The following is a 22214-nucleotide window of genomic DNA, read 5'->3' as shown; positions in this document are numbered from 1 at the left end:
CCTGAAGCGCTTTGGCTAATATTTGAAAGTGGTTCATTTCATACCAAAATTTATGATATTCATAATGAATTATCACATGATCAGATTATATAGCCGTCCTAAAACACTTGATGAATAAATTAATAAAAGCTAAATTTTCTTTTTCTCTTTTTCACCACTCCTGTGGAGTAATTTCATTTGGTTGATTTATCCTGCACCCACCACCGCTACATAATGCCATTACCAATTGCAAAGCCATTTTCATAGTCATAATTATATTCGATGCAGTATTTTTTGGTCAGGTCCTCCAGTCTGCAGTCAATGTCACCAGCATCGCTACAAAAGGATGGGACCTGCAGAGGAAGAGGAAGAGCATGGAAATCACATCCCCTCTGTGCTTCTGCTGAGCTCTTGGCTCTCCTGGACCTCACTTCCCATCATCCAGAGAAGAGGAAAGGCCCTTCGTGTTTCCAGAACTCTACATGTAAGGAAAAGCTCTTTGCCTCCCTTCTTCCCTCCCTCTCACCTACAGCTTCTCACTGTCTCAGGCCATCAGGATTAAACTCAGACTTTTTAATCTCCATCTCTGTCACCCACCAGAGGAAGCCCAGGACTCTGACTTGAGACTACCATGGTATAGATTCTTTAACCCCTGTTCTGGCTAATCTTACGTCATCTTGGCACAAGCTAGAGTCATCTGAAAGGAGGGACCCTCAATTGAGAAAATCCCTTAATAAGAGAAAGCTGTAGAGCATTTTCTTGATTAGTGATTGGATGGGGGAGTGCCCAGCCCATTGTGGGTGCCTCCATCCCTGGGCTGGTGGTCCTAGGTTCAATAAGAAAGCAGACTGAAAAAGCCATGATGAGCAAACCAGTAAGCAGCACTCCTCCATGGCCTCTGCAACAGCTCCTGCCTCCAGATTTCTTTCCTGTTTGAGTTCCTGTCCTGACTTCCTTCATTGATGGACTATATTGTAGAAGTGTAATCCAAATAAACCCTGTCCTTCCCAACTTGCTTTTGGTCATGGTGTTTCTTTGCAGCAATAGAAACCCTAACTAGGCTGGGCCATGGTGGCGCAGGCGCCAGAGAAACCTTGTCTCTAAAAACCAAGAAAGAAAAAGAAAATGAAAAAAAGAAAAAAGAAAAGAAAAGGAAAGAAACCCTAACTTAACTATGGCAACTCCCTTCTGTAAGGTTCTGTTTCCCTCTCCTCTTCTTCCCCAGCTCTCCTTCGTGTCCCCTGAAACTCAGTCGGTAAAAGAAAAGTTGCCAAAGTCATATTTTCTCTATATTCTCTTTATCTTTGCTCCAAATGAAGCACAACTTTCCAGATTTCGGGACCATTTTTTCAGAGGATGGTTTTGGAACCATCACAAACCCAGATCTTGCAGGTCTGCAAGTGGAAGCATCGTCCTACATTTTCCTCCTATTTCTAGGTCATCCTGTTCCCTGTTGCCTCCTTGAAGCCTGGAAGGTTGCCAGCTCCACCCTCGCTGTCCTTTGTAGCTGTGCTGTTGTGAACACCATTTCTTACTCAATCATTCTCGCTCCTGGCTGCTCTCCCATCCCTTAGCTTCCTTTTCTCTCTTGTCCTCCAGTTGTCTGACGTCACCACTCCTGTGGCCACTTTATGTCACCACCAGCAACACCATCCTCTCCTCTGCTCAAGAATCCAGCACTTCTTTGGCCTCCTTGGAGTTTGTATTGAGCGAAGTCTCTTGCCTTCTCTCTCCCTCAGCCCCTCCCGTTTTCCCTTTATCTGTCTTAGATTCCGTCCACAGTCCATTCCTGTGAAATAACCCCTTCCCTGGAAATGCCTGCTCACTTGGGTTCCTTCTTACTCTGCTAAAGAACCTTAAACAGGTTGAAGTGATTACTTCCTTTCTTACCTGTCCCCTCCCCCACAACCCCCTGCCCTTCCACCCCCTCCTTTCTCACCTGATTATGGCTTGAGAGAATCTCCAACCTCTGCTTTTGCCAATCCTATCACATTTCACTCAAGATCAGTTAAGGTCACCTAAAAACTGCCCTGCCTTTCTCTCTCCTCGCTCTTCTCCCCTACTCCCCATCCCTGTGCACTGGTGATCACTTTTGCTCCACGAGTCAGATGAGAGTCAGTGAAGGCTCTTCTTCCCTTCACTTCCAGCCTGCATGGGAGCACACAGCCTACAGCTGCGCTCTTGTCTGCTCGGCTTCCTGCCTGTTCTCTTCCTTTCAGAGTCCGCATCCTGCCCCTCAGCTAGATCAACAGAGTCTGCCGATATCCTCCAATGCTCTTATTTCTCGCAATTGTTAATGCTACCCAAGCCAACACCCCTTTCTTGCTTTAGTTTTCTGTGTGATCATCTAACACGCTCCTACTGACCGAGGTGGTGAGAAAACTGGCCTATGTCCATGGCTTTCCATCACAGAGTGCAGGGAACGTCTTGGCAGTGGTTCCGACGGCTCCCCACAGTCTGATTTTCCTTCTCACTCCTGTTTTCTCTGCCTCACATGAACTCTTGGAGCATCTCTTACCCTAACTCACTCCACTACCCTCGCTACACCTGCTCTTGCCACTTTGAACTCAGTAGTGTTTCAGATTCCCGAACACATTCCTGCCTCGGGGCCCCTGTGCTTGCTGTTTCTTCTGCCTGGCTCAGCATCTTATCCCTTTAATCCTCTTTCAAACAGGACACTTGCTGGCGAGGTTTCCTACACTCTGCATTGTTTTATCCTGTAGCACTTGCCACCTGGCCTGCTGCATATTTCCCCTGTAATTTATTAGTCCTCTGTTCATTAGGAAGTGAAGTCTGAGTGCATAAGGCTCGACCAACTTAATCCCATAAATCATAGACGTTGACTAAATACTAATTAAATGAATGTACATTAATAACACATTCTGCTCCATTTTTACTATCTTTAACCTATTACTGTTTGTTTTAGACAAAAGTAAGCCAGTTCGACACAGTCACTTCGACACAGTTTTCAATTGTGAGTTCTATTTATTACTTGAGGGATAGTTTAGGCTAGGGTGCAATGCTGTGAGTGTATCCTTGCCCTGTACTCGCAATGACCAGATGAACACAGTGTTCCCTCTATTTGCTGGCAGTGATGTCTGTGATTTTCCTATTGGGAATTTGGTTCTACCAACTTAAGCAAACCATTTTAAAACAAGAGCTTGCTAATACGCTGGACATCTTTATAACAACACTTGGCATTTCGCAAGCTGCGCTTTAAAATGTGTATTAGCAAATCCACAAATCTTCATCCATCCTGGCAGACGAAAGCATGTTTCCTGCCTTTTAGACATTCGATTCAGTTACGTGCACTGCGCTGCTGTCTCGAGATCGAAACAAAAAACGCATAAAATAGAAAATCCTTTTGGATGGGGATGTAGCTCACGTGCTAGAGTGCTTGCTTCACATGCTTGAAGCCCTGGATACAACGTCCATAACACATACTGGGTATGGCGGTACATGTCTGTAACCTTCCTATAGGCCCTCATGTTGTGTTGACCCCCAATCACAAAATTATTTTCATTGCTACTTCCTAACTCATTTTTCTACTGCAATGAATCATAACATAAAGATCTGATATGAAGACGGTCTTAGGTTCAACCCCATTGAGGTTGTGGCCCACAGCTTGAGAAATGCTGTGGTGTAATCCCATTCCTAGGGAGGTGGAGGCAGGAAGACCAGCAGTTCAAGGCCATCCTTGGCTACATAGTGAGTTAGAGGCCAGGGTGGGCTACCCGAGACCTTCTCTCAACCCCCAAAATCAAACCAAAATGCAACAACAAAAATGAAAATCTTTAAATGTTCGATTATTCTTATCATAAAATAACATAATTTTGGACATTTTCTATCAGACTTTAAATAATAAGACAAGTATTTTTAAATTACTAAGATCCTAAACTCTTTTTAAACTTTTTGGTTCATGGTATTTCAAAAACTTAACATTTTAATGCAGACTGAATTCAGAAGTCTAAACTCAATGGGTAATTCTACAAACGAATTTGGATCCCAAAGAGAGGCACATTCAGGACTAGGAACGACAGTTGCAAACAATCCAGAGAAGTTAAGACAGCCTAGTGGTGTCCTAAGTGTCCCTCATAGAGCCAAGGCCCCCTGGTGACATACCATTTTCCCCAAGGTGGTTTCAAACGCTGCCGAAAACTTCTTAAGCAGATCCATGTCGTCACAGCGAGTTGTTTTGTAGAGCATCTCAAAGGACTTGAACCCGTGGTTTGCAAAACGTTTTACTAGAAAAGTTTAGGGGACGCAGCTTCAGTTGGGTAGAGTTTCCAAGACACATGCAATTACTTTCCCTCCCCTTCCCTTCCCTTTCCTCTTTTCCTCTCTCCTCCCCTTTCTTGTTCTTGTGCTAGATAAATGCTCTATCACTGACCTATATCTCCAGCCCAGAGGTTTAGCTATGAGGAAACGGAATCTAAGCCGGGATCCCAGAGGAGGACCAGTTCTACAAAGGGTCACGACATATGCGTGGCAATTGCACAGTGACCGCTCATGTTTTGTATGCCAACTTCAGAAGGATTTTAAAGCTGATCTTCTTTTGTTTCTGACAAGATTTATAAGACTGTGGAGAGGTGGCAGTGAAGGGTTCCAGGCATCCGCTGGCCACAGTAAACCACAGCCCGGTGGCGCTGGGCTCCTCTGCCCAAATGAGTTTGCTTTGACCGAGTGTTCTGCACCCTCCAGTTCTGTGAGAAAAGGAGCACCGAGGAGACCAAGAGACCCTTTGATCTTGACTACATCAAAGTTGTTTGCATCGATATAAATTTTTATCATGTGTTTGTATTTCCAACTAACAGACATTTAAAAGCTTTAACTGTTATGTGTAGTCATAATCTTTGAAAGCATAATTTCTACAGAGGCAACTTGGCTCTTGTAGCACGTATGCATTGTGGGCATTGTGCACTGTAGACTCTAAAGTCTAGGATGTGGTAACCCAGGGGTTCGAGCCCTAGCACCCCCCCACTCTCCACTCACCACCACTCTTAGAATTAGTAGCTCTGAATCAAAGTTAAATCTAAAAACACCACACAATCTACTGTATTATATCACCTCCCATTGGGTATTAAGTTACATAAGCTCTTTCACTAAGAAACTTCATATTCATGCTTTCACACGAAGAATTTCATGTTCATAAACTTCTTCAAGCATTTTTTAAGTAACTCAAAATAGTTCTGCCTGGGTAAGATAGTTACCCACTCTCCAAAAGACTCTGGTGACTAATATTTTAAACCATACACCTTGCTGATTCATGACACCCTCCCTGCCAATTCTCATTATAAAGCACTTTTTTTTTTCTGTGTAATGCACAGAAAAGCACACGATGGTGCCCTTGGAAAGGTGCAGAACTGGAACTTACTAGCACAGTCCGGCCACTCAGTAGAATACGGCGGTCTCCAGACACCGTCTTCAAAGGCGCAGTAATACTTCTCCATAGACCCTTCTGTGAAATCATAGCCCTCCCGGCAGCTCAGGGTACAGTTGACTCCAGCACTGTCCTGGGCACAGACAAAGTCCCCGTTTATAGGGGTGAAGGGAACCTCACAGGGAGAACCTGTGTCAAAATAACACTGTATTATTCAGTTATAGTTCTGGGGCAGCATAGTCCAGGAATTAAAGCCGAGCTAAGAAGAGGACTCCTCCTGCCTCCCGCTAGCCCTAGGAACATTTTCTCAAGGGTCCTCAGCTGGGAGAGCGGCCCTGACTACTTTTGGTTCCTTGTATTGTAGGCAGACATTGGAAGGTTGTACCGATGTGCAGTGAGGAGTCCTGCACATTTTATGAGAAGGTAAACATAGATCTGACCTTACACTGTTGTTTCTGGCATAAGTGCTTGAATAAAAAACCCTGGGTAACATTATGTGGCAAAGACATCTTTGGGGTCTTTTAAGCAATGCTTTGCATTGTCAGGGGGAAAGGTTCAGAAAGCTGCAGATGTGATGGTGAACCTTGACTGTGGACTTGACTGGGTGGAGTGACGCCTACACGGTTAGTAATGTCAGAGAAGGTGACTGGCTAGTGGGAGAGTCATCATCGGGGAAGGGCCTGCCCTGAACGCACCAGTCCCATCCGATAAGCTGGGAGGCTGGGCGGGATAAAGGGAGGAAGAGAAAGCTAGCAGGTAGGTCCATTCTTCCGGAACTAGTGCGTCTGCCATTGCTGCTGTCACTCCTGGACGCACCCAGGTTCTTGCAGCCCTTTAGTTTCCCAGTGACTCTCCAAGGAGCTTCCAGGCCTTCATCATTGGACTGGGATTGCATCCTAAGGATGCAGGATACACCCTCAGGCTTCCAGTTTCTTGGAATGAGCAATGACTGGGTTCTCCTCATCACACAAGTGTGCTGGAACCACTGTTGGGCACTGCAGTCCATATCGTCTAAGGCAACCCAGGAAATCCCTTTCTAACTGGTTCTTTAGTTAATACAGGAATTAAGGGCCACCCTCAAAGAAGACCTTTCACAAGCTCAAGGATGCTAACTGGACACTTACAATGGGTCACTTGAAGACTCAGCACTCACAGCCTATCTCCCCCACCCCCAAATAGAGGACGGCAGTGATCACACAGACCAAAGGTTAGCTAGGCTGGGGGAGGGTCTGGCGGAGAGTGGAGAGAGTACCTTTTATGACAATGTGGATGTCACAGGTTCTATTATTGCCCGAGGGGTCAGTGGCCGTATACCACACGATAGTTTCCCCGTGAGGAAAGAGGTCTCCTTGGGTGTGACTTCTGGTGATGACCAGTTCAGCCCCTAGGGAGGGAAGAAAAGTGTGTGATTCCCGAGTCTCATCCCTCCACAGTTCTGACATTGCCCTTTCATCTGAGGCGCTTTCATTTTCAGTTCGTGCAAACTGGCTGAGCAAGCCACTTAGCGTGACTTGTTTGCTACTAGAGAATAAAAGATTTGATACTTAGGCTGTAGCAGAGAAACAATAGACTCAAAAGTCCTACAAAATTAAGGACTTTTGATGAACAGAAGTATCTTTGACTTGCTCTGTTAGAATATTGACAGTTTAAGAAACTGATCCAACTTTTCTTGTTGTTTGAGGGAAACTTTTAAAAATGAATTTCAATGATATTCACTTGGGTTTCTCCGACCTTCCTATGACCTGTTGTAATTTATCCATCTAATGCTCGGGAATGAATGTGAATACACAGAATTCGACTGGGGATGCCATCAGGAACTCATCTTTTCTATTTCCAGGACACCATAGACTCAATTTAGTAAACCCATTAAAACCTGTATGTTCAAAACCTAACAAAGGTTTTATAAGGCCCAGTGAGTATTGCATAAAGAGACCAACAGCCAAGCAAGATGCTAATGTTCAATTGTATGTGTTTCAAAATACACCAATCGGTGCCGTTTCTCATTCTTCTTAGCTGTTATGTATTTTGCCATCTGAAGACATTTTTAAGAGGAATGTCTGGCCAGCGCTACCCAGCTGACAAGGTCTGTGTGTCCTCACCAGAGTTGTCTGAGAACTGAGGCTCATCCCAGCTGGCAGAGTGCTCCTTCTCTAAGACCTGGATGGGAGGTGGAGATCGGCACCAATCTATGACAGGTGGTTCCACGTCTGCAGAACAAAGAATCAGACAGAGAAGTCATGGGTGCTCTTTAGAACATCTGTAACCAGCCTGGGAGAAACAAAGGTCTTCCAAGGAAACCCCTATACCTCCCAGTTTATCAGACTACTGAAGCAGTGGACCCCAAATGTTCCCAGGTAATCTTGTGCTCGGAGAAGGGAAAGGCACCAACCAGAGGGGGAGCTTGTCTCCCAGAAAGAGATTTCACACAGCGCTAACAGTCTGTTAGACATCTTCCAGGATGCCCAGTCAATGATGGGTCAGTGGTGGGTGGGGCCACTCTTTGACGTGAACTGCTTAGATGTTCAGATGCTTGGTCAATCACTTAAACTCTAACCTCACTTCAGGGCCCTAGAGACAGACTTGGGGGATTTGCTGGATCTCTTTATCCCTCTTTCCAATATGGCCACAGTGAATTCATTTTTTTCCTTTCTGGTATTGATGTGATGTGACCAGCTGCTTTGGTTCTTGCCTCAACTTCCCTCCCAGTGATTAACTCGTAACCTGGAATTATATTCCAAACAAGTCCTATCCTTCTTTAAATGGCTTTTGATCAGGGTGTTTTATCACAACCACAGAAGTATGCCTGGAATAGATGACGTTGAGGTAGGATGGGAAGCCATGTTTTAAAGTACTGATTGAATGGGGTGAAGTTATTATACACACACACACACACACACACACACACACACACATATATATATATACACACATATAAAATATATATGACAGTAAAAAATTGCACAGGAAGGAATTACAATCTGGTTATAGATTTTACATGTTCAAAGTGTTCTTAATTATACACCTTTGAAGTCTGAAGGAGAGAGTACAAATTACTATTTTTTTTTATGTGAGACATAGGCCAGACAAACTTAAGGAATTCACCTGAGGTTATTAAGTTAATAACTTGTAGTTATAGCACTAAGGCCAAGGCATTTGGGTCTGTGCATAAAAGCACATTCTGAAATCAATTGAGTTGTACCCCCGGAATACATGTAATTCTGTTTTAACCTATATTTTACAAGTAGATGCTCAATTTCTGTCTTTTTTGCTCACTTGCCATTTCATGAGTATAGTAATGTTGGCTTAGGGGTTTTAGATTGCTAATCATAAACCAGCAATGGAGTCCCTTTTGCTCACACTCAAGTCTCTGGATAGCACAGCACCTGGCCCCTAGCAGGTACTCAAAGCAAAGAAGGGAGAGATGCTCCTGGCAGCTCAGAGCTCTTTGAGAACACTGGGTCAAGTCAACTCCTGGTTAACCATGGAGTCTGGAAAGCAGTCATCATTTACCCACAAAAATTACATATCAACATTCCAAGATCATCTAAGCTTATCTGCTTTTAGATGAACATTTAAAAAGGGAATCGTAGGTGTAGAAGGGCCAAAGGGTTAGAGATGAGAAAAAGAAGAATAGTTAAGACAAGTGTGTGTGTTGAGGGGAGAGGGGAGAGTACCCAGCAAAGACTGATGGCAGAGAAGCCAGGGGAGAAGAAAATGTTGGCAAGAAAGTTGTGGCTAATGGAATAAGCTCTGAGGAAAGATCTTGTAAAATAAGAACTGAAAATCACACGGTCTGAGCACACTTGATCTTTGGATCTCAGGATGACTTTTAAATGCCGCCACTGTGTTCTGTACAAAGTATAATTTCTTTCAGAAAAATATGACAGCATGTTATATAATAAACATCATAACCTTTGAAAAGTTTAAAGTATTTTTCAAGTTTGATATTTGTTGTTAGGTTGAAAAGTTAAATGACACCTGAGTAAAAGTACTTCTATAGTGAAATATGTTTGTTTCCCATTAGATTTTTTTTTAAAAATTCAAATAAGCTTAGAGAACCCTTTATGAAGTGATTTCATAAACATTTGTTTGTATTTTAAAAAATGATTAAGAATCTCAGATGTTCAACATTCAAACATAGGCCCAGGAGGGGATCACAGGAACGGCAGGAGAGATTGCTGGCGACTTTGGCAATAACACAATCCTAAGGCATAAAGGGAACAGAGTCTAGGCTTGAATGACTGGGGATAAATGGTAAGAAAGAAGAGAGAGGTAGCAGCCATCCAGAACTTTCCAAAGTGCTCACCTGGCAAGAAATAGACACGGTGACAGTTACAGCAGACGTAGGGCTTCAGTGAGAAAGGGACCTGATGGTTTTAATTCCAGGAGGAAAGACTGGGCAGAGGACACGGGTGACTACAAGCGGATTGTTTTTGTAAACCACCCGCATGATCTGGAGAAGACTTACCAATAACCCTGACGTGGAACGTGCAGCTGGCTTGGTTTCCAGATGAGTCGGTTGCGGTATAGGTGATGGCCACTTCTCCAATTGGGAAGAGGTAGGGCGGGGTAAAGGCTGGGTGGACATGGACTGGCACCTGACGGAGACATAAATATTTGACAAGGTCAGCAGTGCAATTATCCTCTTTTGATTTATATGCTATCAGCAAAGGAATGGGATGATACAGTATTTCATAAAGAGGAAAGGGGGGAGGAGGCACTTCCTTGGGGTGTAATTTCTAACTACTCTTTCCACAGTTCATACAGGTGGCATACATACCGCTCCATATGTTTCAAGCATAATACAGTAGACCATTTCTATACTCTTGAGTGATCTCCGGATTTAAGATGGCCTTTAAATACCCCCTCTGTACGAAATATAATTCCTTCCAGAAAGATATGATGAAAAACTTCTAATTTGGGTTCCATATTTTACTCTTGGAAACAGTTTTATACACCCACTTAAACATATTTTTTTTTTGCTATTTCCTTATAATATCTCTTCAGGCATAGACCTGACCTCAGACGATCAACATTGTGTTAAAGTTTCTTTCCTAAAGTGCGGTAACAGCTTGCATTCCCATTGTCTGGGATGTGGTGTTGGTGTCAGGGTTCTCAGGTCTATGTTAAGTAAACTTCAGCTGTGCTAAGTGAGAAGGATGTGGCCCTTACTTTAGTCATGTTTTTATTTTAGGGTATTTAATATACTTGTTTTCCATTAGATTTTGTAAAATCTATTTCAAGTAAGCTCAGAGAGCCCTTTATGATGTGATTTGGTAAGCATTTGTATGAATTTGATGGTACCTTTTTATTTTATATATATATTTATTTTGATTTTTCTGAGACAGGGTTTCTCTGTAGTTTTTGGTGCCTGTCCTGGAACTAGCTCTTGTAGACCAGGCTGGCCTCGAACTCACAGAGATCCGCCTGCCTCTGCCTCCAGAGTGCTGGGATTAAAGGCGGGCACCACAGACTCAGATATTCAGCATACAGTCATAGGTATGGGAGGGTCTTATCACAATGGCCCCTCCCATGGGAGTGAATGTCAGCTGAGGACTGCCAGTGGTCACGAAATCATTGTCTTCATTACTGTGGTCACTGGCAAGTTGGCCATGCTCCAGAGGACCACCCAACACCCAGACCCACAGGTGGGTCAGGGGAGCTGATGAAACCCAGTAGGTCACAAAGCAAAACAACAATTGCTGGGGAGAAAATACTCCAGTGGTGACAAGTGCAGACTGGGCAGTGACCTCTAGGAAGGCAGATTTTGCGAGTGGTCAGTCAGGCTGGGGCAGGCTTTCTGGTTACACAGCTGTCTGTGGGCCACTAAAACAGTAAACTCATTTACCAAGCTAGACAGGTAGCATTGCTCCTTTGGTCTCTCCTCGGTGCCCTATTTGGGGGTGAATAAATGTTAATATTCACATCTTCCCAGGAAACATCAGGACATCCTTGGAAATGCAAGTAGAACAAGAAGAGGAGGGAAATACTCTAAAAATACAGAAGAAAACTGAGCTGAAGAAACCAAAGGTATGGCTGCAGAGAGTACAGAAAGGACTCTTGATGTGTGAGGAAAAGTCAGTAAAGGGTGACCAGTACCTAAGAAACTCTTAGGCAATTCTGTGCACAGTGAAAAACTTCCACAAGACCCAGTAGGGGCATATCACCTCCTACCGAATTCTCTTTATCATTAATTGTTAGCCTGGAATAAGAGAGCTCTTGGACATGTGGAAGTTCTATAAACTTACTACTGCTCTCTCTCCCTCTTTCTCTCTCTCTCTCTCTCTCTCTCTCTCTCTCTCTCTCTCTCTCTCTCTCTCTCTCTTTTTCTCTCTCTCCCTCTTTCTCTCCTTTTTCTGAAGGAAAGAATTTTGAACACACCAAACAAAAGATGAATCTTAAGCCATCACAAATAAGGAAAGTCCTGGTCCCCTACTATTAAAGGACTGGCTGCAAACCCCACAACCTCACCACTGTGGACTTTCTCTTAAAAGGGCTCATAACTGTGGCTATGAAACAAACATGGAAAGTTATAATTTTGGGAAGGGATTATACATAATGTGAATAACTAATAATTAACCAATAATGAATTGGAATAAGAATTGCACATTATAACTAACAAAACCCTAAAATGGCTAAGAATATCAACTAATAAATTTGATTATTTTGCTTGGGAGAGATTCAACCAGTAATTTTACACTTCTTCCCTATTGAGAACTTAATAATTATGGGTTTCTACATATTTTGAGACGGTTATTTAAAAGACTGTATATTTTTTTCTGTACGTGATTGTAACTAAAGTCCCAGAACAAAGGATTATAGAGACCAAATAGTGCCATGTTCTACAAGAGCCCCTTTGGACAGACAAGCTGGCAGGACTCAAGCTGTCCGTGGCCCGCACTCCCATCAACACACTGGAGCTGAGAGGTTCTGTGGAAACAGGGGTTCGCTGTGGTAGAGTTCTGGAAACTTCTGTTTTATCCACAGGGAGAGTGTCTGCCTCAAATGGAGTGGCTGCTTCAGACAATCCTGCAGAACACCCATAGTGCAGACTGAGCTGTGTGGGCTTCTGCCCTCCACCGATAGATGGAAGCTTGCTGGGCCGTGGAAACCCACATAGTCTCTCTACTGCAGTGATATTAGCCTCCATCTCTTGGAGTTTAGGGACAGATGTGAATGTAGACAGGTGCGTGCTCTTCCTCGGGTGAATGATGCAGGCAGGAGGTTTGGCCGAGCAACGTGGGTGGCGAGGGAGAAAGGAAACTGCGGTGGTTATAAGGAGAAATGTTTCCAGAAGCTCAGGTATTTAAACACTTGATCCCAAGTTTGGGAAGGCAGTGTAGACTTTCTGGAGGAAGTACATCACTGGGGGTGGACTCTGAGAGTTCATAGCCTTACCCTACTTCCGAGTCACGCTCTGCTTTGTGGATGTGTTTGAGGATGTGACCAATCAGCTTCGACAATGCCTGTAGCGTGCTGCCATGCCTCCTAACCATAATGGATTCTTATCCCTCTGGAATCATAAGCCCCACATAAGCTTTCCCCCTCCCCGCTAAGTTGCTTTTGGTCCTCCTGGTGTTTTATCAGCAACAGATACAGATGCTAATCACGAGTTAGCCTTGGCTAGGTGAAGTCAGGAAGGCTAAGGGGAGGAGAACAACTCATTGAGCCATTCTGCCTTTCCTCCACCTTAGATCCTTCCTGCATTAAGAACTTGCGAACCATAACACAGGAATTGAGGGGGCGGGCAGACAACATTCTGCTAGAGCACAGTGTATGTCCAGGAACTGTATGAGGCAGAGGGAGGGCACCCTGCAAGGTCTCCGGCAGATTCCGTGTACTGGAGGGATGAAAGGCAGTAGCTGCATGCTCACTTCTCTGAGTATCTCAGTGATACCGAGATGATAACAGCATCAATTAAAGGGGAAAGTGAACCCGTCTCAAAATCGCTCCTCGCTCAGCTGTTGCCTATTGTCATGACACAGTCCTTCAAACTCAGCGGCTTCAAACAGCACACACTTATCATCGCCACTGTCTTAAGAATCAAGATGCTCATAGCTCATAAAAGGTTGAAATCAAGGTTATCAGTAGAGCTGAATCTGGTTCTCTGCTTTTCTAGCACAGAGGCTTCCAGAATGGACTTCCAGAACGGACCCTCCCTCCAGCTTCTAAAGCCAAGGATGCTGACACAGCCCTTCTCACTCCGCATCTTCTAGCTCCTCCTCCCCCAGAATATCTCTTTCTAGCTAGAGCTGGGACTGGTGCTCCTTTCTTAAGGGATGTGGCAATCAAGCAGGGCTCATTTAGACAATAAGAGGTAGTCTTCCTACCTTGAAATCTATTGTCTACTAATGCCTGTAGAATCCCTTTGCCATATAATGGAGCATTCACCGGGTCTGGAGGACAATGACATTTTTTGCATGACCATGATTCTGTCAATTATACCAACTCTGGCTCTAGGGAAGCCCAAGCAGGGGTGGTGACATAGAATAAATAAAAGAGCAACCACAGAGCCAACTTTCCAATCCCCTTGGTGAGCTCTGGGCAACAGCAGGATAAAGCTTTGAAGTGCATATGAGATTCAAATTTTTATTTAGACAGCGAGATTCTTCTTTTTAATCCTTGAGAGTGGATTTTTTAACTACAGAAAGAAGTTATTTTTCTATCCCAAAGTAATCAAGCCACCAAGCCTGTGTGTGACAGGGAAAGATAGTTATTTCCTATTGGTTTCTGTCCCAGTTGAGTCATACAGTTATAGTTTTGACTGCAGTGTATCTGTAATTTAGCACCCTATTTTCCTATCAACAACCCCCTTTTAAGACTGTCCCGAGGAATGATCAAGGCAGCAGTCTAGGAAAGGGTCCTCACAGAAGCCTCGCTTATTCCTTCCTTCTTTTACCCGCTTTGAGTTTGTGTCTTGTTGTGCACTGTTACTGTAAGTTCTGGAATTGCCTTGCCTCTTTCTCTCTTTGCTATTCTATATTGCTGCAAACAAGCCACCTGACCTGCTCCCTTACGTCTGTTCTAAAATATTCTACTGGTTCTGAAGATATTAACATGACCGTGTAGATTAATCTTGCTAGAGTGAATGATCACTGACCTCAGATCGAACTGTACACTGTCCAATAATCCTGTTGTATTTCTCTGAGGGGCGCTCTCTTCCTCTCTCTCCTCAAACTTGCAGAATCTCTTCCTCCCTGGCAGACCTCGCCAACTGTGCTTTGAGTCTGGCCATTTTCTGACCACGAGCCACACACGATAGCTTTTCCTTGTATACCCAACTTCTCCTTCCAAAAATGGGTCCTTCTATTTCTGTTTCCTGTCTCTTAAGCACATTTGAGCTATTCTCCAATAACAGTCCCTGGAAGATATCCATGTCCCCTCCAGAACTTGCGAATGTTACTTTACATGGCAAAAGGCATTTAGAAGATACGACTGAATTAAGAATCATACAATGAGAAGATTATCCTGACTCACCAGACGGGCTAAATGTAGTCACCTTACTTCGGTGTCACCTGACAGAATGACGGTGATGTTGAGACCGAATGTCCACAGGGCCATCTTACTACTGAGAGCCTCCTTTAGTGGCAGGAGGCTCTTCTTTGACGCATTGTCTGAATTTCTGAACAGGGGGCATTGAGCTAACAAGCCACAGATTCCTTGGCAGGATTTCTGGTCCTCCGTGCCTCTGGGCAGCACAGGATCCTATGAACCAGGCCAGGCACTGCTTTTGTGCAATCTCCTGCTTCCCTGGATCCGCTCTCCCCGACATACAGAGCTTTCCTAAAAGGACCACACATCCCTGTATGTGGCTATCCCAGGAAATTCTGCATGTTCTTCCAGCTAGCTTTTGTTGTAGGAGATGAACTATCTGACAAGGTGACAATGACTGGGTTGGGAGTCAAGAGTCAGGCACTGGAAGTGATTTGCACTCAACTGCATGCATTGATTATAAAGAACACGAGACGTTATTGAGAAAAATACCGAGGTAACACTGAAGCCATCCTGGCTCTCTTGGCAGCAGGGAATGAAAGACCATGATGTATTGGTACAGCCTTTGAGACCCTGCTGAAAAGCAAACAGGGGAAATGAAGAGATGCTTCCTGTTGATCCTGGCTGGGCTGACTTTTCTCAGGGACTAACCGATGCATAGTTTCTCCATCTGTAGACACACAGGTGCTACATTTACCGGCAGTGTCTCATCAGATCCTAAAATGCACCCCTTTCTGCTTGGTATTGGTGAGGATGGCGCATAACTGTATGTTTATTAGAAAGTAGTCACATAGTACCCAAGGAAACCTCCTTACGTTTAGTCCCAGAGGTCGGAATTTTAAAAGCTGCTTTGAATGTAAATATATTCAATTATATTACCAGGACAATTATTATTGTCTTGCTTCCTGCCCCCAATATATCCTGCCTGGAAGGTTTACATATATTTACACGCAGCTGTGAAAGCAAAATACTGTTTAACATTATCTGCCTACTTCTGGACATAGCCCAGCTGTAACAGGAGACGGCATTCCTGATTCCTAAATGAAGCTCTTCCCTAGCAGCTGATGGTTGGTCACTGGTAGCCAGTGAGAGTACATATAAGGTTAAAATACCAAGGAAGGTTGGATTTAGGAGCACTCAGTAAGAAACGCTGGCAGCCCACCCTTCAGCTTGGTCAATATGCCATCCATTCTTGAAAATATATGTCCATGACTAGAAATCCAGGTGGATTCGATAGCTTTCTTTTCTCAGATTTTTTAGAACTACCCATGGAGCAAAGAATCATCAATGATGGGTCTTAATGGAAAGAACAATATGTCAAACTCAGGGAATGAAAAATTTTTGTTCGATTTTTATCTGATATTTTTATTTAAAAAAAAAACGCTGGCGGTTCTCTCAGATGAAGCACTAGAATTTAGCGTGAACTCGAGAGACAGGACTGTGCGTCATTAGGGTACACTAATTTTCTGCGCTGCATGTATGTGTGGTTTACTTAGAGTCCATTCAGAAGGGATGCGATGTTTAAGCCAACCTTACCTTTTCACCAGAGTTGTCTTTAGCTGTTGGGATTTGCCAGGTGATGTTGGCAGAGTCTTGCTGTTCCCCAGTCTTAGTCTCGATGTCTTTTGGACAGCTGATCTGTGGAGCCTCCACATCTGATTCCCCGCCCCCAAAAAACACAAATCAATTAAACACCACACCCTGACATGTACTTCTAAATTATTTTTAAAAGGTGGCCAGACAGGTTATATTAATACTTTATAATTTTTAATATGCTGATTACCAGTTGATTAGTACTACACAACTACTTTGCATAGTTTATCTTATGTGGCTTAGGAGCCCCCTGAACTGGCCCCGCCTACATTCGCAGTCCACTGTTGGGAACTTATGCTTCACATGGGATTGCTGTGAGCCCGTGGAACTCTGTAGTCAGCCCTGTACTTGGTCTTTTGCCTTGGTTCTTCTCTTTGTCTTTGCCTGCTTTAATGCCCAACCATATCCTCCCCTGCACCCTGGCCAAGAGCAGCTGCAGGTCCTTTCATCCTAAGTACAAAAGCTGCCCCTGGCTCTTCCCAACCACCTGGCATGCTCACTCCCTGAGCCCTCATAGCCTCTGTTCTTCCCAACCAGAAAACTCAGCAAGCCACGGCGAAACAGAAGTTCCTCGCCTGTTTACTTGAAGGAAAAGAGTATTTCTCTCCACGCTGTTTTATTCAGTGCCTGGCATACAGTAGGAACTTGGTCAATGTTTTGTCTTTTGAATGAAACAGAGGAAAAAAAAATGGAAGAAAAAGAAAGCTGACAGGGGCAGAAAGTACACTTGAAAATGGGGCCATCGATCAGAATTAATTAGCAGCCCCAGAAGGTACTATCAAACAAACAAGCAAATTCAAGCTAATGATACTTTTGACAATGGAAAAGCTTACACACTGCAAGAGCTGAATTAAGCCTGCTAGCATTGACTTGAAGTCAACTTCTTGTTATGGGTTAGAATACATCTTTTATTTCTACACGATGTTGAATGAGGTCTGCTCAATTTCCCAGACGGGTAGATCTGAATTGCCTATACCGTGTCTCATTTCACTGTCTCTCTGGAATTTTATTCAATTTCTGTTTCCCCTATGAAGATGCACAGCTGCATACCGATAATCTGAAAAAAGAATGACATTGCAGTTTTCATTTCTAGTTAAGTAATAGTTTGATTGGATTTGAAATTTGTTTTTTATTTACTTTTCCCTCATCTCCTGAGGCACGGTTGCTTTTCTCTCTGTAATGCGAATCAGACTCAGCTCTCTGGTACAGTTTCTCTTTCTGCCTCACAGACTCTGCAACTTAGGCTTTATCCTCAGAGGAAGTTTGTCAGCCCCAGTGCTCGGGGGCTTTGCGGGCTAAAGACCCAGATCTTTCAGGGAGGCTTTTCTATAGTAGGAAGGACAGAAAGGAAACTCATCCCTTTCCCGTCCAGTTTCTGGTTCTCTTCATGATGTAAGCATTGCGCTCCTTGATCTCATTCACAACTCTAAACTTCAATCTCTTTGGGTTGATCAGTTGAGGTATTCAAGTTTCTTATTTAGTACTTGTTTATTCCCAAGGGATTTTCAGTTTGACACTTCAAATTAGTGATATTTCAATAATATCCACTCTAGTAGTTATTTTTATACTTTCCCCTCATCTTCTGGAGCAGGACACACACACACACACATACACACACACATTTTTATTTTGGAGGACTCAATATCTACACTATTTTTTACTTCTCAGGACTCTTTCTTGATTTTAACACTTTTTTTTTCACCCTGGGTTGCTCTTGCTGTGGGGTAAACAATAATGTAGCAAGATGCAGGCTTCAAAGTGCTTGTGGCCCATTCTTTTGAGCCAGCACTGTCCAGCAGGCATCAGAGGTTCTTCATAGATCGCCATCTCCCAAAGGGAACTCTCGGCTGATTCTGGCCCTAGCATCATCTTCATTTTCCTGTTTCTTCCGTCATTCTCTCCCAGCTGGATTTTCATAAATTCACTCTTTGGAACCAGAAGCCTTGCTAGTTCTTACATTTTTTTTTTTTTACCTGCCATTTTACCATGGACTTGCGGTGAAATTCACAGAGGGGCAGCCCTATTGGACACTCATATGCCATTATGTAGGAATCTGGTTTTTCTCCTGCCCCATGCAGGCACCTACCTTTGCACACAGCGGTCTGAACCTTGGCACTCCACTTCCCAGATGTGGCACAGCTCACTTCTCTGGCCCCAGACAAAACGTATCCCGGGCGGCAGCTCAGCTGGCAGATCAACCCAGGCTTGGCTGGCTGCTTGCCGCAGCTAGGTGGAGATATGAGGACGCCCTTGGGCTTCTGGAAGGTAGCGCAGTGGCGTTCTGTTGCAGAGAAACGACGGCACATCATTGGCATGCCCACAAAATAGAAACAATGGAGTCGTAACTGTGCCACCTTAGATTGACACGCCCCACCCCTAAATAATCGCGTGTGACACTGTGTGTACAATGTATTAAAAAAAGTGTGGAACTATCTCTTTTGTTATTTCTTCTTTAATTTGTTTGTGTTTTGTTGTCTTTATGAGACAGGGCCTCACGTAGTCTGGGCTGGCCTCAAATTTGCCAGGCAGCTAAGAATGGCCTTGAACTTCTCACCTTCCTGTTTCTATCTCCTTAGCATTGGGATTGAAGGCATGAACTGCAGCTCCTGGTTTTGTGTGGGATCAAACCCCAGGTTTCCTACAGGGTAGGCAAGCATTCTACTAACTGAGCTACATCCCCAGACCATCTTTTGTTATTTCGCCATCATATCAAAACTTTGAAAGTCTCTGTATATGTATTGCTCTTATGAGTTGATGAATAAAGTTGTTTCGGCCAATGGCTTAGCAGAGTAAAGCCAGGCAGGAAATCTGAACAGAGATAAATAGAGTAGACTGAGTCAAAGAGACACTATGCAGCTGCTAAAGGAGACAGATGCTCCAGAATCTTACTAGTAGGCCACAGCCTTGTGGTGATACACAGATGAATAGAAATGGGTTAATTTAAGATGGAAGAATTAGTTAATAAGGAGCCTGAGCTAATAGACCAGAGAGTTTTGTAATTAATATAGTTTCTGTGTGATTATTCAGGTCTGGGTGGCCAGGAAAAAAATGAGGACTTGCTGCTTACAAAATGGCACCAGTGTGGGGCAAATCCATCCACATAAAAACTGAGAGAGCTTGGGAAGGAATTCTAGGCACAAAAGAACAGAGTGAAGCACAGCTTCTTGGTAGTCACCTTTTTTTTTTTTTTTTTTTAAAGATAGGCTCTGTTTTCTGGCAGTGAGCAGAGGTGCTGCTTCTTTAAGAGAAGGCTTCCTGACTCAGCATAAGCAGCAAAAACTGTGAGGCTTTCTTAAAAACAGCTTCCTGGTTTGTGCTGGCAGAACAAACTCTGGCTTTTTTGGGAGGTCCTGCATTTAAATGGGGTTTGTGAGCAAAGTGCTACTAGTTGCTTAATGGTGATATAAAACCACTGTGTCCCTGGAGCTAGGGCGGTGAGCATGGCTCACAGAGGTGGTGAATGTATCTCCGCCATGTTGGACTGGGCGGAACAAACAGGCAGACAGGCAGGACCGTGGACTTGGTCCTAGCCATGCCTGCTTACCATTAAAAAAAAAGGCACTCCTGGTCAGAAAATGATTACAGATATGCAATAAAGACAGATATAGACAATAAGTGACCTCCGAACAAGACAGTTTATTTAAAAAATATACATAGGCTTGGGAGAGAGAGAAAAAATAATAAATAGTTTTAGAAAATAAAACAAAGTCTTTAAAGAGACAGTAAAAGTAATATTAAAAAGTATAGTTATTGATTAAAGGAAAAAATAAGCCACATAAAGATGGAATATACACAAGAGAGCCTTAATTATGTATATTATTGTGTTTTCTTTAAGTTTTTTTGACTGTAGAGAGACATTTGATTCTGGGAGCTGCTAAGTTAAACCAACATAAAGGTATCTTGTCTTCAAAATTTGAGTCTAAGGATATGTTACTTGGAAAAGAGGTTCCGCTTTTGTTTCCACAGAAGATGAGAACCTGTAAATTTCTTCCAGGCTAATGTGGGTTGATGGAACAAGACCCCCTGAAAGGTCTCCAAGAACCCTAAAAATACTTTGCTCAACAAAAATCAGGAAGCAGTTTGGAGGAAACCATGTCCAAATTCCAAAAATGATTGTTTTTAAATGTTTGTTTTTGTTTAAAGGGGGGATATGATATAGAAATGAATATTTTACATTGGTATGGACTTTGGTTTATCGATACAAATTTAAGAACAATTTTCTAATATGTATATTTCTACTCCTGTTTGAGGTATTATGAAGGTCATTTAAAAATGTAATTTATAATTAAAAATTACAGATTAATAGATATTAATTTATAATAGTCAAACTTGTAATTGTGTTAGTTAGGTTTCCTAGATATGCAGAGATATATTTAAACAATTTTAATGTTAAATAATTTTCAACACTTCAAAGACTTACAGAATATGGCATTTAAAATATTTTCAGAACTTAGACTTTTCTCAACAGTGAGACATGTCTACTTCTGGCAGCACCAGTTACTTCAGAGAGGTTGATGGGCATTGAAGAAACTCGTTACGGAATTTGCCTTCAATGTGACAAAGTTAGTTATTTGGGCAAGAAACTGCTGTTGCCTGGACTGTTTGATGGTATGCTGTATGAACTGGACATGCAGGACACACAGAAAAATGACTGCTAAATTTTCTAAAAGATGGGATGGTCCTTCAGGATTCCTGCTAGAAGGATTGGAGTGATTTAACAATGTATTTGACAATGCATCTACAGCTCCACAGATATGCATATGCACATGTTCATATGTATCAGGAGAATGTGGTCTGTTCCAGTTCCTTGTGAAATCATGAACAAATGAAGTGCTTAGACCTCACACCTTCTGGCCACTTACCCACACACCGCGGTTCTGCACCATCCCACTGGGCGTTTCCTTGACAGGTAAGCTTAGCACTTCCTTCTAATCTGTATCCTTCATTACAGGTGACCAAACACAGGGTGTTGTAGGACATTTCCACAGTGGAGCAGCTGATGTGGCCATGTTTGGGCTGGCGGAGATGGGGGCATGTCCTCACTATAGAAAATGTCAACAATTACATTTTACTAAATACAGAGAAAAGCAGAAACTGTTACTTTAATAATGGCTTTGTATAATAACATGACTATTACCTGTTCTCAAGGATGAGGAGATAAAATAACCTCTTTTTTTTTAAATGAAGTCCCTACAAACCTACATTTTATTTGCACCATTACAAATGTAGTTTGTAGCCCATGGGTGGGGAATTTAACTGTGTGAGGAGTCTATCTCTGATTAGATGAAGACAGCTATGTAACAACAAAGATTTTTTCTGTGCCAGAGCCTGTGAATTATGCACTGACTCAATTTGGATTTTATGGCTGTGAAGAGACATCACAACCATGGCAATTCTTATAAAGAAAATCATTGGGGCTGGCTTACAGGCTCAGAGGTTTAGAACATTATCATCATGGCAGGAAGCACGGTAGCATGCAGGCAGGCGTGGTGTTGTAGCTGAGCGTTCTGCATCTGGATTGGCAGGCAGCAGGAAGAGAGTGACACTGGGCCTGGCTTGACCATTTGAAACCTCAAGGCCCTCCTCCAGTGACATACTTTCTCCAACAAGGCCATACCTTCTCCAACAAGAGCACACCTCCTAATAGTGCCAGTCCCTCCGAGCCTATGAGGGCCATTTTCATTGAAAACCACACCCACTGAGTAGCCACTCTTCCCAGCATGACACAGCATCATAATGTACCCATCATAGTTGCCCAACTTCACTGCCA

At 43.3% G+C, this 22214-nt stretch overlaps 1 protein-coding gene across 1 annotated transcript in view; it reads right to left on the bottom strand.

The window, feature by feature from the left end:
* The window catches only part of Svep1 (sushi, von Willebrand factor type A, EGF and pentraxin domain containing 1), a 148890-nt gene that overhangs the window by 65971 nt on the left and 60705 nt on the right, over positions 1-22214 (bottom strand). The window contains 9 exon segments of the mRNA XM_050163983.1: positions 224-332; positions 4102-4223; positions 5354-5548; positions 6612-6743; positions 7459-7566; positions 9828-9957; positions 16388-16506; positions 18531-18725; positions 21307-21486. Of these exon segments, the coding sequence (XP_050019940.1) occupies positions 224-332; positions 4102-4223; positions 5354-5548; positions 6612-6743; positions 7459-7566; positions 9828-9957; positions 16388-16506; positions 18531-18725; positions 21307-21486 (1290 nt within the window).

Source organism: Alexandromys fortis, unplaced genomic scaffold (assembly GCF_014885135.2).
Source record: "Alexandromys fortis isolate MF-2015 unplaced genomic scaffold, M_Fortis_MF-2015_v1.1 scaffold_18, whole genome shotgun sequence".
NCBI lineage: Eukaryota > Metazoa > Chordata > Mammalia > Rodentia > Cricetidae > Alexandromys > Alexandromys fortis.
Note: the sequence above shows the minus strand (reverse complement) of the source record. Positions and strands in the feature narration are given on the sequence as shown.